Source organism: Protopterus annectens, chromosome 4.part0 (assembly GCF_019279795.1).
Source record: "Protopterus annectens isolate FY-2018-M chromosome 4.part0, PAN1.0, whole genome shotgun sequence".
Lineage (NCBI taxonomy): Eukaryota > Metazoa > Chordata > Ceratodontiformes > Protopteridae > Protopterus > Protopterus annectens.
In genome coordinates this window covers 899,384,210-899,403,605 of record NC_056733.1, presented here as the reverse complement: position 1 = coordinate 899,403,605, position 19,396 = coordinate 899,384,210, and the positions used below count along the sequence as shown (strand labels likewise).

The 19,396-nt window shown below is 33.3% G+C and overlaps 1 protein-coding gene across 1 annotated transcript in view; it reads left to right on the top strand.

The window, feature by feature from the left end:
• Positions 1 to 19,396, top strand: part of LOC122800365 (radial spoke head 14 homolog) — a 355,258-nt gene that overhangs the window by 81,924 nt on the left and 253,938 nt on the right. Inside the window, exon 4 of the mRNA XM_044069814.1 lies at positions 4,412 to 4,514. Coding sequence (XP_043925749.1) covers positions 4,412 to 4,514 — 103 coding nt within the window. The remainder of the gene's footprint in view (positions 1 to 4,411; positions 4,515 to 19,396) is intronic.

The window sequence follows — 19,396 nt, the reverse complement described above, 5'->3', positions numbered from 1 at the left end:
TTACCCCCTTTTTAAGCGCAACCTGGATAACTGGGTGGGAAACAGAAAATATACCCCTGGGATTCCACCCGTGTCCCTGCTGGACAGGGACATCAGGTGCTAATTTGTCTAAACATGGGCTAAACTCTTGGCTAGGCTTATAAGGGCCTCAGGGCTAATTGCCTAGTAACCTCCTATGATCCTGTGTTACTGAAGACACACTTGGAAAGAACTGAACATGTGAATTTGATAAAGAATGGTTTTCTTGATGGTTATTCAGCAGAATATCTGGGACAAAGGAAAACAGGTGTGCTTATATTAATTGCAAGAGGAGTTCCAATAGTGATAGAAGAGGATAAAAAAGATAATGTCAGATTTGTAGTGCTAAGGGGCTACTTGCAAGGGAGGAGGAGGATTACATTGGCATGCATTTATATTCTACCTAAACTATTGTAATGGAGTTTAAGAAAATTCTTGGAGAAATAATAATTTTCAGCAAGGAATATTATTTATAGGTGGGGACTGTAATTTGATTTGCAGCAGTGAAAATGTGTCTGGGGGACACAGAAGGCAAAGTATAACAAATGAGGGTAGATTTTTGAGGAAATTTATGAAAATATTTGGTATGGAAGATGTGAATTCAGTAATAGGAGTTCAGAGTGAGTTTACGTATTAGACATAAAAACTGGTCTAGACAGAATTTACATTTAACAGGAACATGTGCATTTAATTAAAGATCTTGACACACACCTAATAAATATTTCAGATCATGTGCCAACAATAACTAAAATAAAAACACAGGGTAAAGAAATAAAAATGAGACACTGAGGCGTACTACCTATCTGTTGAAAAGAGAGAAATTTAAGGAATGGGTAGTGGAGATTATTCAGGAGCTATTCAAGAGGATAGAAATTACTTCTGAAATATACTAGGAGTGAGATAAAATTAAGGTGGAGTTTAAAAATAGGGTGGAAATAAAAGAAAGGAGTCTATGGTTAAGAAGTAACAAGAATTATTTACAGGGACTGAAAAATGTTAAAATATTGCAGAATAGGGGAAATCTCACAGAACAAGAAGAGGATCAACTACAGAATGCTAAGTAGAAAATAAGGGATTACCTCAATAATATACATGAGTTTAGAAAGATTGCTGTTAAGCAATTGTTTATTTTTGATAATAACCCTAGAGTACAAAAATGTTTAGCACAATGACTTTCAACAGAAAGTAGAAAGGGCTATCGCCAAGCTTAGGGAGCCTATAAGAAGGAAGGTAACAACAGATCCTTTAGAGGTATTAGAAATATTTCAGAAATTCTAGGAAAGTCTGTATAAAGCAGAGAAATATAGAAATCAAGAAAAGATACAAATGGGAACATTTATTGAATTAAATATGCCAAGATTAAAGGTAGATGAGGCTCAGTTACTAACAGCATAGGAGGAGATATTATAAAAATTGTGATGTATAATCAATCTACAGGAAATTCTCCAGGAATAGATGGTATTCTTGAGGAAGTTTGGAAGCTAGGACGGGGGGAAACTGATAAAGATCTGGAAGGTTTTGTTTAACAGCATTTTAAGAGGAGGAAAAGTACCAACATCCTGGAAGAAAGCAGTGGTAGCTGTAATACCTAAAGAGGGTAAAGATCCATCAGATCTAGCTTCACATAGGCCCATTTCAATACTAAACCATGATTATAAAGTGTTCATGACTATAATGGCTAAAAGAATGGGAAAAGTAATGGCAAAAATGTTAGATATGGATCAGTGTTGTTTTGGGAGGGAAGGCAAACATTTGACAACATTAACAGAATATTGATGATCCAGAGGGAGGCAGACCGTAAGAAAATACCATTATTGTTGTTGGCGGGTCTTGATGCAAAGAAAGCATTTGAATGAGTATGCTAGAACTTTATGAGCAGGCAATGGAAGCATTTTCATATCTTGAAAAAATTATAAGTTTGATTAAGAGGATATATGAGGAATCAGAGGCACAACTTAAAGTGGGTGGGATCCTCTCTGATAATTTCTACTTGAGCAGAGGAACCAGGCAGGGGTGTCCTCTTTCCCTTTTGTTATTTGCATTATATTTATAACCATTGGCAAAGAAAATAAGGGACTCAGAAATTCAAGGAGATAATTGCTATGATAGTCAAGAAAAGCTGGCTATATTTGCAGATGATATTATTTTATACCTGACAAAACCAGAAAGAGACATTACAGTGTTGTGGAACGTTTTGATACAGTTTTAAATCTTTTTGGGATACAAAATTAATGAAGCTAAATCAAAGGCAATAGCAGTAAATTATGTACTCGCATATGAATTGGTTCAGTAATATCCATATTGATGGGGATATAATAAAATGACATATTTAGGAGTATGGATTAATGATTCTGCTGTGGCAGCTAAGGATATGTGGGAAGTGACCAATCAAAAGATAATACAAAAACTGAGAAAATGTAAGCTTTGTCATATGGATATGGATAGTAAGGTACAAGCAGTTAAAATGTTCTTAGTCCCATTAGTCTTATACAGGTCAGGCATATTTTTATCAACCAGAGGGGAAGATGTGGATAGCAATTAATAAAGAGATGAGGAACTTTATCTGGGAGGGAAGACGACAAGAGTCAAATGGGATAAACTTGATTCTTCCAGTAGAACTGGACAGATTGGGATTACCTGATTTGAATGGGTATTTCAGAGCTACACAGTACAGGCTCCTATACATAGCGCAAGCAGAAAACTATAATTCAAAGTGGATAGGGGTGATGATGAAACAGGGAAAGCTCAAGAAACAAGGAGAGACTAGGATTTTGGATGCACGCCTTTAAGGAGAATAACAGTAATCATACAGAATATTCTATCTATAAAGTAGCAGAAAGTATCCTAATAACTAAGCCAACACTGAATGGAGAAAGGCGATTCTGCTGATAGGAATAACTGCAATTAGGGATACAGACAATAGGCAAGAGGGGTGTAGCATTTATTGGGAAAAAACTGGCAAAGGAACCAAGTATTGGGAGCAATTAACTAGACAGGGAAAGATGACAGAATGAGAAGATCCCAAGAATTTGTTTGGATTGCAGGTTAGAGATTGCCTTCCCTATCAAGGATTGATATCAGAGTGTAGGCCAAGAGAAAGAATAGGGGCTCCTAAACGAAAGACAAGCACTGGTAGAGTTTTTAGTAGAATCTAGAATATAAGCTGCCATTACAAAAATGAATAATTAGTAGAGCATATACAATATTGCACAATAACTATAAGACTCAGAGGAGGTTAGAAAAGATTGAGAAGAGAGATTGGATAAACAATTTACAAAGAAACAATGGGAGGATATATGTATGCCTCCCAAATATGCAACAAATCTGGAAGATTTGGGATTTTTACTTGGAAATGTTTGCATAGATATTTTTATACCACAAGTAGACTCCAGAGAATTTTTTCCTCAGATAGACAGAAAATGTTGAAGGTGTTATAGGGAAGAAAGAGGTAACTCGGAACATATTTTCTTGGAGTGCAAAGAGTTGACAGACTTTAAGGATTCCCTGCAGGATGCACTGTCACAGATGCTGGGTATGTAGATTGGTGTGACAAGGGAGATGATTTTTCTGAGCTAACTATTTGAGTCCATAACATCTATGATACAAAATCGGAATTGGCTAGACATTGTAAGGCCTTATGATGGCTGCCAAAAAAGCAATTATTAGAAAATGGAAATCAAAATCTAGACCATACTAGAAGTAGTGAATATAGTAACCAAGATAACACAACTGGAAATGAGATCTTTAGAAAAGGGTAGAAGCAAACTACATAGGAAAAACATGGAAATTGTGAGAACAATTCATACAGGGGAGGATTAAGGTTTAAAAGAAGGCAGGACTTAAACAAGCTATGTAATGTTTGAAAATGATTGGGTATATAAGTAATGTATAATCTTTGCAACTGGGAGTGTGTCAGTAAGGTTTGTGATGTAAAATGCTTGCAACTAGGATTGTATGGTGTGGTTTGTTTTCTTTTATACAAATGTATGATTGTCTCTGTTGTACGGGATAGTTTAATAAATGTGTTTCTTGTTAAAAAAAAAAAACAATCCAAAACAAGGAAAGAGAGGGTTGTTGTTGAAGGTACTAGTTATGCAAGCAGTCATTTGTATCTTAATAGTAACAGCTGAGGAAAGTTCATACTACAGGCCCTTTGACTGACTTAGTACTTACTACTGATTCGAGAAAAAAAATATATGAACTTACAGATAATACAGTAGAAGGTCATCATTGTTCTATCTGCTCTGTCTTTTTATGTCAATTTATAGAATCATTTCCCCAGAAATGAGCTAAGAAGGTGGTTAAATGTTACCTCTCAACTGAAACATAGTTTTACTGGGTCTGTGGTCCTTATTCTTTTCTGTTTTATGTGATTATTGTGTTTTATTTGCAGGATGTTTGCTGAATCTAAAATTCCTCCTGAAAGATGAAGACAACACTATCCGCCAGAAAACCACAGAGATCCTCTATTTGCTGGCCACACATAGTGTGGGAAGGTAAAATATTTGTGGTACCAGGAGATTTCTGTTTCAAATGAAACACATTTTTTAATGGATAGCAGCTAGATAATGTATGTTTCCAGAAAAAAGGACCATACTTTGGCACTATATAATTTTGGTGTGTATTGTTTTGAGAGGCAAGAAAGTCTGTAGAGTGCATGGCTGACTACATTAGAGAGGAAATGGTCAGTGTCAGGTAGTTATGCATGTTCTTTTTCCGAGGAGTGCATTTCTCCTTGTTTCCTGCCAATAACCATTGCTTAGAAATTGTCTTGCGATATCTATAAGTAAAACAGGTCACATTCAGAAAAATACAACCTTTAATGTTTAGGTTGCCATATACAGACAAAGAGGCATATAAAGACCATGGAGAGAATATATAGTGTCACTGATTCAGAAGGTAGCACACCTGCATTTGGTGTTGGAGGATGAGTAAGCTGTGCATTGAAATCTTAGTGTTGGTGATTGGATTCATTTTCATATTGTTAACACTGCAGTGGATTAGTGAGTAATGCACTCCTGAGTGTGCTGGCCTTCTGATAAGATGTTAAACTGAGGCTCTGTCTGCTTAAGGTGGTTGTACTTTAAGTGGATGTAAATAATTTGATGGCATTTATCAATTTTTCATTTTTTCCACTTCTCTACATTAATTATACATTCATGTTCATAACTTATATCTTCCCATTTATTTCCATTTTTTTCTAAACCTTAACATATAATGTATATATTAAAAAAGTTTAGAAAGGTTGCCATGACAGTTTATTGCAGTCAGAATGCACCAACCATTGTAGCAACCCTTAAGAGTTCTTGGAATATACTATTTACCCCTGAATGGAATGAATGAATGGTTGAGTGAAGCCCCCAGATAGTTTATGGCAAGGGTAAAAATATAAAGGGTTGGTTAGAGCTTGATAAGTCATTGAATGACAACTTACTTAGGTCACAAATGTTTAAATATGAGGCGTACAGATTTTGTAAATATATTAATGACGGGCCTCATGTTCCAATTAATGGTTATGATCACTCGATAGGATGCCCAGGTCATTGTAACTGCAATGTTAAAATGGTTGTATATCTTGCTACGTGTATGACATGCCAAGTGTTTTATGTTGGGAAAACTGTAAGGAGGCTTAAAGACCATATTGATGAACATGTCTATGATGTGAAAAATAAAAAAATTAGTAACTCTTTATATAGATACTTAAAAGGATGTAACAACTTTAAAAGATTCTTATTTTTTGTGATTGATAAAGTCGAACAGAATGGAAGGGAAGATGATATTAACTGTTTATTAGAGAGAAGAGAAATGTTATGGGAGTTGAGTCTTAATGCAATGGAAGAACCTGGGATTAATGGTCACTGCGCAATTAGTGGCATTTTAAAATTATGGGCAAGATTAATTTAATTTAATATTATATTCTGTTTTACAATTACATATTTTTGTTAAAATTTTTTACAAGAAGGGTAACACATTACAAACATATTTAATTCAGTATATACAGTATTTTTATTTTAACAGACTGTGGTGATTTTTGTGATACTATACCTTGTAACTGTTTTTTTTTTTAATTAATTGTGATATTTGTATGGCTACTACTTAATGTTTTTTTAATTTAAATGTGGTGTGATTACTTTGTGGTTAACTCTGATGATGCCCTAAGTATAGAAAAGGATGAAAGCACTAAGTTATGTTTTATTAAAGCTTTTCCTCCCATTTCACTTGTGATGATTTTGTTTTTCAGTTTAGTAAGTTTAATTAACTTGGCAATTGTGTCAGGTTGTTGTGGTTATTGGTATTTAAAGGCAAGTTTTTGATGAGAGTTTTTGCTGTTTTATACTGTGGAAGCCCTATCTGATGATATGACAATTTTTTGCTGCAGCAATTTTCTACATATGCTACGAATGGGTTGAAGGAACAGTTCCAGTAACTAAAAATGTTGGTATTTTCAACAATGGTGCTAGTCGTGATAGATTTGATGGTAGCAACAATCAGTGGGACAGTGCGGCTTTCATATTTATTGTTGGCTACATATTCTTGAATTCAGTTTAACACTTCCGGTCAACCCAGCAAGAGACCAGGGATCTTTACAGGCACAGTTACAGTCACTGGAGTATTTCATTAAAAAAATACAGATCATTGCAGTTGGATAACTTATTTGTATAGAAGTGTGTCACTTTAAATCAAGTTCCCAGAGGTCTGCATGTGTGGAAATAACAGTGAGCTAGTTGAGCTTTTTGACCATACCGATGTGGATATTATCAAGATTTTAATATGGGATAATGTACATAAGTTACAAAAATTAGATAGTGAAATTAAAGAGCTTAACAGTAGCATTGTGAATAACTCAATGTTTGCTTCACATGCTTCTAGTTACCATCAGTTGTTTGTTGACCTAAACACACTGGTAAAGTATAATGTTGAGGGAAAACAATGGAAGTTGGCTAGAGATTCTCTCAAATATGCTGAAAGACATGTTTACCCTGTGCCTAAGGTCTCTAAAAGATTGTCAGATACAATTGATAAGCATGTTGCTGTTACTGATCCCTTTATTGTTAATACCACCAATGTGTTGGGAGATGATTTTGTATTGGATAATACATTTTTTTTTAATTTCCCCCACTGAGACGTTTGGGGAGGCTACTCATCAAAGCAAACAGCCTCAAGAATATCAGGGTCCAATGAGATCTCCAGGAGGATCAAAAAGGAAGGGCAAAGGCAAACAAAGGTACCAGAAAGTCATTGATGTGAAAAATAAAAAAGTTAATAATGCTTTGTGTAGACATTCAAAAGGATGGAACATCTTTGAAAGATTCTTATTTTTTGTGATTGATAAAGTTGAACAGAATGAAAGGGGTGGTGATGTTGATAGTTTATTAGAGAGCAGAGAAATGTTATGTCAGTTGAAGCTTAATGCAATGGAAAAACTCGGGATTAATGACCACTGCTCACTAAGTGGCTTTTTAAAATTATGAGCAAGATTAATTTAAGTTATATTTTATGATTACAGATTAATGTTAATCATTTTTACAGGAAGGTTAACATATTTTAAACATTTTTATTGAGTATATATACAATATTTTTATTTTAACAGACCACAGTGATTTTTGTGATACTATACCTTTAACTGATTTTAGGTTTTAATTAATTGTGATCTTTTTATGGCTGCTGCTTAATGTTTTTTTTATTTAAATGTGGTGTGATTACTTTGTGGTTAACTCTGATGATGCCCTAGGTATAGGAAGGACCGGAAGTGCTAAGTTCTGTGTTTTATTAAAGCTTTTCCTTCCATTTCACTCATGTTGATTTTGTCTTTTTTTTATTTTAGTAAGTCTAATTAGCTAGGCACTCATGTCAGGTTTTGCGGCTATTGATATTTCCAAGGTACAGTTTTCCATATCGTTCTTTTGCTGTTTATACATTCATACTTAGCTTTTTTTAATATCAAAATTCTATCCTTATTAGACCCACACTCCTTTTTCCATAACCTCCATCTAATTTTATTCAGTATTACAAATCCATTTTCCATGCAACATAGTTTAATTTATCTTGTCATTCCATATAACCCAAAACTTTTTTTTATCAATTCTTTTAACATATTTTTAACTTCTATTTTATAATGCCCATATTTAATCATGCCCATAACTATCTTATCCACATTTTCAAAACTTTCAAAACATTTCTTTATACACATTTTCCCCACAACTTTATCAGACATACATGGTCAGTAGTTTCCTCTACACCACAATATAAACATATTCTTTTACTTTTCTTTGTATATGGCATATTCCCTTTTACTGGCAATTTATCCATTACCAGTCTCCACAAAGTCTTGCATTCTACTGTTTTATTACACCATTTATTTGTCATTTTTATAGTTTTATTTTTTCTTCAGCTAACTTTTCCATGGTTTAATGTTGTATCATTATATTCTTGTACTCCAGTTTTCCTCTCTTTTTCTATTTTATCAGGTTATATTTTCCATATTAATAATTTTTCTTGATAACATTTCATTTTTTAATTTTTACATGTTTTCTCTTTTATTGCTTATCATATCCCAACATTGTTCATACTTATGTTTAAATATTCTTATCACCAAGCTTTCTTCTTTTTCATTTATCCATTTTAGCATTTTATATAAATTTAGAGAAGCCACATATACCACTGGGTTAATTAACCCTAAACCACCTTCATCTTTATTTGCATATAACATTCTTCTTTTTACTGAATTCAGTCTTGAACAACATACGAATGAAAAAATGGTAAAAATAATTTTCCAGTATCATTGGTAGCAATAAATATACTTGCTAGATATGCTGTTTTTGCCATTAAAACTGAATGTATCAAATACATTTTTTTTCTAAATGATAGTTTATATGTTTTCCAAAATAAGTAAATTCCTTTTATCTCTTCTATTGTCGTTCCCATTGCATCTTACTTCTATTTTTATTACCAAATTTTAAACCTAAGACATACATTTCATTCATTGTAAATTGTATTCCTCCTATCTTAACTATGCCTAATATTTCTTCATTTTTCTGTTAATTTAGAGTTATTCCCTATTGCTTCCAAACCTTCCTTTAAATAGCATATTGTTTTATTCACATCCCATTGTTTGTAATATTCATGTTTATCACTGCATAATCTATAATTTGATTAAATAAACTTTATCTTTATTTGCAAGTAACGTAGGCATGTAATGCTATAATTCTGTATACTTGTCCTTCCCATTTTAAGTCTACAATAATTAGTCTTCCCATTTTCACTAAAGTTATATCTAACATTTTTACTGTATTTCTACAAAGAATTCCTATTCCAGAACATCTGTAATTTCCCAAATCCAATTTATCTCTCCCTATAATCTTTCTGTTTGTAATCTTTCTTCAGTTGATAAGTCCTGTATCTTAAGTACAGTTACATCTATATCACATTTATTACACCATTCCCAAAACCCATATTATTCTTCTTATTTTTAATACTATTCATATTCACTGAAAATATCCTAAAATTATCGCTTTCTCTTTTCCTAATCTTTCTAGCGATTATAATTATATTTTCTCATCCATTTCCTTTATTTTCTCTTTTATCCTGTTCCTTTATTTTTTTCTATCTTTACCCTTTTACAATTTGAATTCTTTTTTTTTTCCTTTTACTACTTTCCAATTTATATGTTCCTTATCACTTATTTCAGAACCTTCCTCCAGTCCTTATATATCTCTTTCTTTATGTTCCTTATCTAATATTCTGTTTCTACCACTTCAACCCTTTCTTCTGTTGGTTCTTTTTCTTTTTCTTCTCTTTCATTATTTTCAGTATTACAGTCCATTCATAAATGCCCAATTTTGTTACATTTATAGCATTTCATTTCTCATTTGTCATGATCTAGTTCCCCACAAATATTTAATTATATCACAATTATTTATCAAATGTCCATCTTTTCCACAAAAATAAACATGTTTTGGGTTGTTCCCAGTATTTTACTACACCTTTAATTCCTTCAGCATTTATCATGATTGGAATATGTATAATTTTATCTTTTTCTATTTTTAGCACAGTGTAAACCCCCTTTGTCATAAACTTTTGCAATGTCCAATATTTCTTTACATAAACATTTCAAATGTCCTTTCAAAGTCTCTCTTTCTACTTCCATTTGAAATTGTACATGAATTTTACTTTTTGGTTTCTCTGTTAAATGTTTTCATTACATAGAAGCTCCCGGAATTACAGTCCTTTTTTTTATATTCTCCAAGAAACTTTTCCATTGCATAAATAGTCTCAAATATAATGTCCCCAATGTCTTTGTTTATAAGAATAAAGCTCTTACCTCTTGGGCTTTTACACCCAAAGGAACTATTAAGTTGTCCCAAACTTCATACCTATCCAGTTCTTGTTCTTGTTTATTTTGAATTCTCACCAGATACTACTTCACACTCTCTTCTGCTTTCCATTTCTTTTCTGTTATTTCCCTTGCACCTTTCTTCACCTTTTCTGCATAAGAAATCCTTTCTGCTCCACCATCTTCTTTCAGAATTGATTCTACTTCTTCCTTTCATATTTTATCCAAAATATCTCCCCATAAAACATCTCCTTCATTTTCTGTCTTGCTCTGTATCAGCATTTCCTATAATATCCAATGTAATGTGAAGGAACCAGGTTCCAAAGGATCACAAAAAGTAGTAAAATCAAGTTTATTAGAACACAAGAGATTGAGCACTTTCATCCATGCATAACCAGGACTTCATTAGAATAAGGAAACCTTCACAATCTGCACATTTATATTAACGTCACAGCACGTAATAATACAACTAAAAACTCAATTGATAAAAATCAATGCATTTAAATGTGTTAATAAAATATGTTAAAGAAAACACCAACAGGAAGATGTAAAAACACTTTAAAATACAAAAACCCCACATGGCCATTCACTTAAAAACTTGTATCAAATATAAGTAAATATAATGTAAAATTGTAAGAAGCATAAAAACAAGTGGATAATTCACAATTTAATAGACTTCCTTTGCAAAACTGACTGAACAGAAATATTCTCATTTAATCCAGGAAAAACTGTTGCTTGCAACCTGAGTTGTCACCTAAGTTCTTTATTTTCTAAGATCACATTTGTGCCACCTCCCCAAGGATTAATTTTTGCTTTGTTTTAGAATACCAGACTTAAAATAAAGCATTATTCTCATTCTTTTTGCTAATATCATGGTTATGCTCATATATTCGTTTTCTAAGGCTCTGCTCTGTTTTGCCCACATAGAAGACTGGGCATCCTGAGCATTTGGCCAAATATGCCACTGCTTTGGTTAAACATTTCCCTTTGAAAAAGACAACCTCAGAACAGTTGTCATTGTTTCAAATTAAAAATGTGTCTTCAAGAATTAATTGGCACCGTTTGCACACACCACATCGAGTAGTCCCACTATTTTTCAAATCCTGATTAACATTGTAGTACTGTCTAGTTTCAAAAAGACCCTTAACGTTATGCCGCATTTTGTGTATAAATAATGGTTCTGCCTCGTGCAGCAAGAATAAATTTCCATTGACTTCAGCAATTTTAGTAGCAGCAAGAATACATTTGCATTGAGTTCAGCGATTTCAGCGTTGTGCAACTGGTTTTTGTTTATATATTTGCTTGCTTCTGCTACTACTTGATTTACCATGAGTTCAAACATTTTCTTTTTTCTTTTTGTAAGTTCCAAGATGCCCTGCTAAATTTCCTCAAGAAGTATAAATATCACCTTATGTCTCTCCTGAATAGAGGCGACTAGCCTAGTGGGACTAACCTAGCATCCACATTATTTTCACTGTTCTATTGTATTTTCATACCTTCCCCAAAATGTATACCTAATACACTTATTTCCTTCTTAGTATAATATATTCCACTACTTTCTTAGTTACGGTAGACCTTTGCTTTCTGCCTTAGCTGTAAACCAGTTTTCTTTGATAATTACTGTACTTGTCCCATGACTTCATTTATTCATATCTTAATTTTTGTCACAATCACTAAACCATCAGCATATGACAGTGAAATTAGTGCTAAATTAAATCTATAACTTCTTTTACTGTTAACATTTCATTCACTTCTCACCCCTTCAGTCTGAAAACCCCTTCTCCAGTAAATTCATCCAAAACCTTCTGTCTCCTTTTTTGTAATATTTTTGTAAAGATTTTATATAATCTGTATTTCCCAGTGTTATCAGTCTCCAGGGTTTTATATCTTTTCATCTTTTTTCACATAAATTTAAATACTCCACCAAAAATCCCTTCCTCTATTATTCCTTTCTTTATCCACTCATTTAATATTTTACAGAATATTAATTTCCCTTTTTCATTAATCTCTTTATAATATAACCTAAGCCAAATATTCTTGGTGCTTTTTTCCTTTCTTTTATTATTGCTTACGTTTCTGTCATAGTGATCTCCATTTCTAAAGAATTCTTAACATTTTCAGATTTTTTTTTACAATCCACTTGTACTACTTCCTTTTCAAACATTCTACTCGCATTTTTTTCTATAATTGCCATTGTTTCAGTCTGTCTACATCTAATATTTTCTTCCTTATCAAATATTGTATCCATTCTTTATTCTCTTTTTTACATCTTTTCCAAGAAATTGCAACACTCCCTCCCTTTTCCTTTTAAAATATCTTTGTCTAAGTAACATATTTTTACTCTTCTCTATTTCTTCGTACCACTCTCTTTCAATTTCTCGTATTCTGTCACCACATTGTTCTATTTCTTCATGTCTTTTAATGATTTTGTTATATACTCTTTTATTCCTTTGCATAACTCTTTTTTTTTACAAATATATTTTCTATATTTTTATAATCACTTCACCAGTCTGTCCAGTTTTCATAATGTACTCTCATTGCCATGAGGTTGGATAAAATATTATGTTCCCTTTTCATTTTATCTGTTTTAGTAATCTCTGCAGTCAGTATTTTTCCTTTCCCTTTTTTTACTTCTCTGGAATGTTCCTCTTCTAGCCCATACTGCTTTGTGGTCTGAAAGCTCAGCTGTTTCTAGCCCCCCCCCCCAGTTATTTCTTTCATATCTTTTGAATTCACTACATAAGCTATTTTAATTGTGAAAGTCCCTGTTTTATATTTCCATTCTCTATTTTTCCTATTTTTAACCTTACATGCTTATTATAACTTCTCTATTACTTTTATGTCTTGTGTTATGTTTCCCATCCCCTTCCTCAAATTACAGTTAAACCTCCCACCACAATAATTGACATATTTAATAGGATAACGTTTTTAGTTCAACAAACAACCTTTTCCTCTCTGTCATGCTGGTATATGTATAAACTACAATTACCTCTACACATCTTTCCATTTCCTTATATCCTATATCACTAGTTTTCCAGGTACTCTTTCCATCACAACCAGCATCTTGATTACTTCACTTTAAAAATAATCCCTATTTCTGAATACATATCACTCCCCACTGACCATATAATATTTTCCACATATTGCCTCAATTCTTTTCATTTTTTCCTTCACACATCTCATATCCAACAAACATGTCACATGAATGCTTTTTTTTACACTATTCAGTCATTACCATAGCTCTAATATCATTTTGATTGCTGTTTACATTTAATGCTAAAATTCTTAAGTCATCCATTTCCTTTGTTTGAGTCTTTTATTTCCTATTTTTATTTTCCTTGGCTAAACCATACTGCAGTGGATTTATGATAATTTTCTTTTTGTTTTTTTCTTATCTCAGATAATCTCTCTTTCCCTTCTTCAGTTCCTAATGTTGCATCTATGTTTTTTATCTTGCACTGAAATACTTTCTCTTTGTAAAACATTTCCTATCTGATTCCCAGCATCCTTATAAAACACTTCCTGTCTAATTCCCAGCATCCTTTTTCACACTAAGTGCATTTTCTTCTTCAGTTATGCCCCCATAATACTTTCTCCATTAATATCATCAGTTGTATTATTTTCAGATTGCCTTTCTTCTGAAATTTTCTCATCTTCATCAACCCTTTCCTTTTCTAGTAAAAGACAAACAAAAATGCCCAAATTCATTACATTTTCTACACTCTAAGCATACAATTTTTGTAGTATGTCCTGTTCCCTGCATTGCCCACATCTTCTTTATTACAGTCGAGCACCAAGTGCTTCTCCTCCCCCACAAAGAGCATGCTTTAAGTTGACTCCTATACCTCACATTCCGTGTTTCCCATTCGCTGTTATAACATTTGAAATATGTTGTAATTTTCTTTCATACACATACAGTGTTACGCATACTTCCCACCTCCATCTAAGAATGTTTTTCATCATACATTTTTATCTCCTGCACCTTTATTACAAATAGACAGAAAAAAAATCTTTAACCCATATTCCTTTATGTCAGATGTTTTGAACCGCACATTTATGTTCCTCTTTAACTGTTTTCACAAGTTCTGAAAAATATACTCATGCCATAATAGAAATGAGCTTTTTCTACCTTATTCATAATATTTCAAGTAAAGTAAGTTTCAAAGTTAACGTCACAAAAGTCTTCTAATCCCAAGTGTATTACAGCTCTTATTCTGCATACTTCAAACCCCAAAGGTAAAATAATATTGTCCATAACTTCATACCTGTTAATAATGCCACTTTTCTTTATTTTGATTTTTACCACAGGTCTTCTCTGTCCTTGCATCAGTTCTTGTCTTCTTTCAGTTCAGTCTCAGAATCTTCCTGTCCTTTATTTACCAATTCGTAAAAGCTTTTATACTACTCAGAAAAACACCTTGTTGCAGGGGCATACCTTTAAAACCAGCTACTCCACTGGCCAAGCATACACCAACCTGCTGACAGCACCTTCTGGTAATTCAGCTCCTTTTCCTGATTCATCTGGCAGCGCAGCTCTGTTACTTCTCCCAGCATGCCATCCACTATAGTACTCTAGCTTACCTCATCAACATCTGGCTCATCTCCATCCATCATCTCTAGCAACACAGACGTTTCCAGACCTTCTTCCTCCAAATTTGTAATAACTGTCTCCTCTCTTATAGAGTCTGTTTGTAATATTTTAATATTCTGGAGGACCGCACCCACCACTTGCTTTCTGCTTTCCTTCTCTATCTTGAAATTCATTAGGCACTTGCAACAGCCCTATGGCTCCACTAGTGATCAGAAATGAATAGGGTTCTTTACTAAAAGCCATAATATACATTACCTACACCATATACAAATTATTTACAATTATTTATAATTATTTACACTTTTAACTTCCTAAACTCTTTGAAAAGTTCACTTTATGTATGTTATCTTTTACTCACATGATTAATTTCCCCGCTCTTTTTTCCACAGCCAAAATATCCATTTCCATTAAATTTGACACATTCAGCCTTTCATTCCAAATGATTCATTGTATGCAAAACATTTTTTATCTATATTCTTAACATCATTTTCCTTTCTAGCATCATAGCAGCCATACTCTATCATGTCCATATCTGTCTTTCATTCCTTTCAAACCTTTTATAATTTCATTTCCACATATTTTTGCCATAAATTTCCTTACCCTCTCACAATTCAAAAAAAATGCTCTGTGTTATTTACCTCACCACAATAATTATGTATTCTTTCTTGTAGTTTTATATGGCATATTTGCCTTTTACTGGTAATTTTCTTATTGTCAATCTCCACAAAAAATCTGTACATTCAAAATATTTTTCACATCTCTGTATCCTTGTCTTTGTAGCTTTTATTTTTCTTTTCTCAAAATGTTTCCATGGATATACACAATAATATTTATTGATTATATCCACATACCATTCTTTTCTGCTATTTTTTATGTGACATATATTAATTTTTTAAAGTTTTATCTTGATATTCTTTCATTTTTACACTTAAATATCCATTCCCTCTTTTTAAATTATTCAACTTATCCCAAATTTCTTTGTACTTTTTCATTATTTATTTATTTTATTTTACTTTTGTTGAACGGGATAGTCTGACTGGATACATGTCCATTTTCAGTGGAAGCCCGGGGAGAAAAGCTCCAAGATAATAATACACATTGAACATTTAGTAAATGCTAGTTTCAAGCAGATTACAGTCATAAGCAATACCAGCATTTAGCACATATAGTACTAACTTATTATAAAACACTTTACAAAACATAACATTATTTTCAAAGTTAAACATACATAACATTACATTCAGGTTTAAGACACACTGAGCAGCAGTTATACAATTGACCCTTCCTGAAATGGAGTGGTAGAAAAAAGTTAGGAGTAGTTGAAGGTAAGGCACGTAAGAAATAGAGAGGTCACTAGTTGGGGTTAGTGCAAGGTCATAACCAATGAGTTTTGAAGTATTTCATGAGTTTGTTTTTTAATTGAGTTAGTGAGGGTTCTAGGGTCAAGTCAGCTGGGAGTCTGTTCCATATTTTTCCAACAGAGTTGGCAAACAGAGAGTCCCCAGCTGAGTAGTTGGATTTGTATGTTTGAACTAGGAGTCTAGTGGATGATCGCAGTGGCAGGGTGCTGGTGTAGAGGCTGATAATATTTTTTTAGTGCAGGTGTATTTTCTGGTTGGTAAAGGACTTTATGTGCCACTATTAGCTGGTTGAACTGCAGTAGGCTTGGCAGTTCAAGCCATCCTAGGTGATTTAGGTTGTGACAGTGGTGTGTCCAGTAGGCTGTGCCAGTAGCAAATCTGGCAATGTGGTTATAGCAGGATGATAGGTTATTAAGATCTGTCTTGTTTAAGTTGGAGAACAGAGGTGAGGCATAGAGAAGAGTTGATAGCAGATGGGAATGGGCAATTGCAGTTCTAGCAAGTGGGGTAAGAAAAGGTTTGATTCTGTAAAGAGAGCCAAGTTTTTTATTAATGGTTTTGATAGATTGATTGATATGCGCATCAAACCTCAGGTTATTTATGAACTCACACCCAGTAGTTTAGTTTGGGCTTCTGGGGAGATGATAGTGCCATTGTTAGCAGTTATGTTGAAGGCTGGCAGTGGGGTCTTGCATGTGGGGGAGAAGAGGAGCAATGTAGTTTTGTTGAGGTTTAGGATTAGATGTTGATTGGAGAGCCATTTTTCCACTGTATTGAAGGTAATTTGGGTTAATGTGAATAAAGTAGCTAGTGAGGTGTCAGAACAAATCAAGGTGGAGTCATCCGCATATTGAATGCAGGTAGCATCTGGGATGACTGAATGAAGGTCGTTGATAAAGATGGAGAAAAGAAGGGGTCCTAGTATCGAGCCCTGGGGACTCCTAATGTGAGATGATAGCTTGTCCTGCCATAGGACTGCCTGTTGCCTGCACTTCAGGTAGGATTGAAACCATTGGAGTGCATAGTTGTTTAAGGAGAAGGCCTTCATTATTAACGCTATCACTCCTTTATCCCTTTCCTTTAACCATGTCAAAACTTTTTATAAATATAATGAGGCTGCATAAACAATAGGATTAATTAATCATAATCCCCCATCTTGTTTTTTAACATATAATATATCACTTTTAACCAGATTTAATCTTTATCCCCGCAGAAATGGAAACACTATTGACAATAATTCTTTCTCATATTTTAGGAACCATAAACACACTTGCTAAATATGCTTTATCTAATATAACAGAATTGATTAAATATACTTTTTTTTCCTAAATGTCAACTTAAATGTTTCCAAAACAAACATATATTTCTTATTGTTTGAATCCTATTCTGCCACTGTATTATTCTCTGTTGATCATTACCAAATGTAATACCTAAAATTTCTATTTCTTCTGTATTAAACTACATCCCTCCCATTTTCGTACTAATTCTAATTCTTTACTTTTATCCTTATTTATACATAAATAATTTTTTAGTTCTTGACTAAGTTTCCTGAAAGCTGTCTCCATCCACTTTTCATTTTTAATAATTAACACTATATCATCAGCATAAGAAAACATTACTGGAAATTGAATTCCTTATTTTGTAATATGTTCTGCTACTCTTAAAGTTAAATTTGTTGCATTGACAACCACATTCATAATTAATGCAAATAAAATACTACTTGCCAGACAGCCCTATTTTATATAATTTCTTATATCTATATCTTCACTTAGAAAGCCATTTGTTACTAATTTTACTTTATTCTTTTTATATACTGAAACATTCTTATTACTGTATTATTTATATTGTATTCTTTTAAAATTTCCCATTAAGTTTCATGTTGTATCTTATCAAATGCTTTACTCATATCACCTGTCAAAATTTTAAACTCTGAATTTCTATTTATTGCACTGTCTATCATTTCTCTTATTATTATCAAAAATTGTTGGTTCCCTTTTCCTTTTTTTCTAGATACTGTTTCATTCAGTAACTTACTCACTTTGCTTTCCAATCTCTTCTCTATTATTTTCATAAATATCATACGATCCACATTGTTCAACACTATTGATCTCCAATACTTTATATATTATTTTTCTCCTTTTTTCATATAAATTTCATAGCTGCAGTACATATTCCTTCATATTTCACCCTTTTCTCTAACCAGTCATTTAACACCTCTGAAAAATATTTCTCCTGTCAGTCTTGCATATCTTTATACATTAAGTATTCAGTCCCACCCAGTCCTCTGCCTCATTCCAAATTCACTGTTTTTAATACATTTTCTATTTCTTCCACTTTTGTGTTCTTTTCTATTTCCTCATTATTTTCTTTAGTTAACTTTTTCCCTCTCCATTTATGTCCTTTTTCTGTTCTGTATTTTGAAAATGTCTTACTTATATATCCTTTTATTACATCATCATTTCTTTCTACATGTTAATATCTCCTTTTTCACTTCTTATATCTCTTAGGTTCATAAGTTTATACTAGGCTATCTGCCCTAGGGCATTTATAAGCCTAGCCAGAGTGTGTTTGGCTTTCGCCACCCATTTTAAATGAATTTTGCTATGCCCTTTTTCGAGGTTAGTATACTGTGCCTCTGTCTAACAGTGACACAGAAGTGATACCTGGGGTAAACCTAAGATCTCCCATCAAGCTTCCTCTTGAAGAGAGTCAATGAGGGACTCTGCCTAACCTGGACTGGGATTTTATTCCAGAGTGAAGGGAGCCTCTGGGTTATGAATCTGTCCCTCCAGCATGTCCTATTTATTTCAGTGCTGAGGTTCAAGTCTCTAGCGTAGCTCGATGGGATTTAGATTTTCTGAGGTGCAGCATGTCCATTAATTCCGGGTTGGACATGGCTTTATACGTCAGGCATAGATCGCCTCTCAGCAGGCGGTATGCCACTGAGTAGAGCTGGAGTTTCTTTAACCGGGCAGCATATGGCATCTGTTTGAGCCCTTTGATCCTCTTGGTAAGGTACTTTTGGGGTCTTTCCAGTTGCTGCAGGTGTCTGGTAAGGTACATATCAAAAGGGGCAATGTACTCAATTATGGG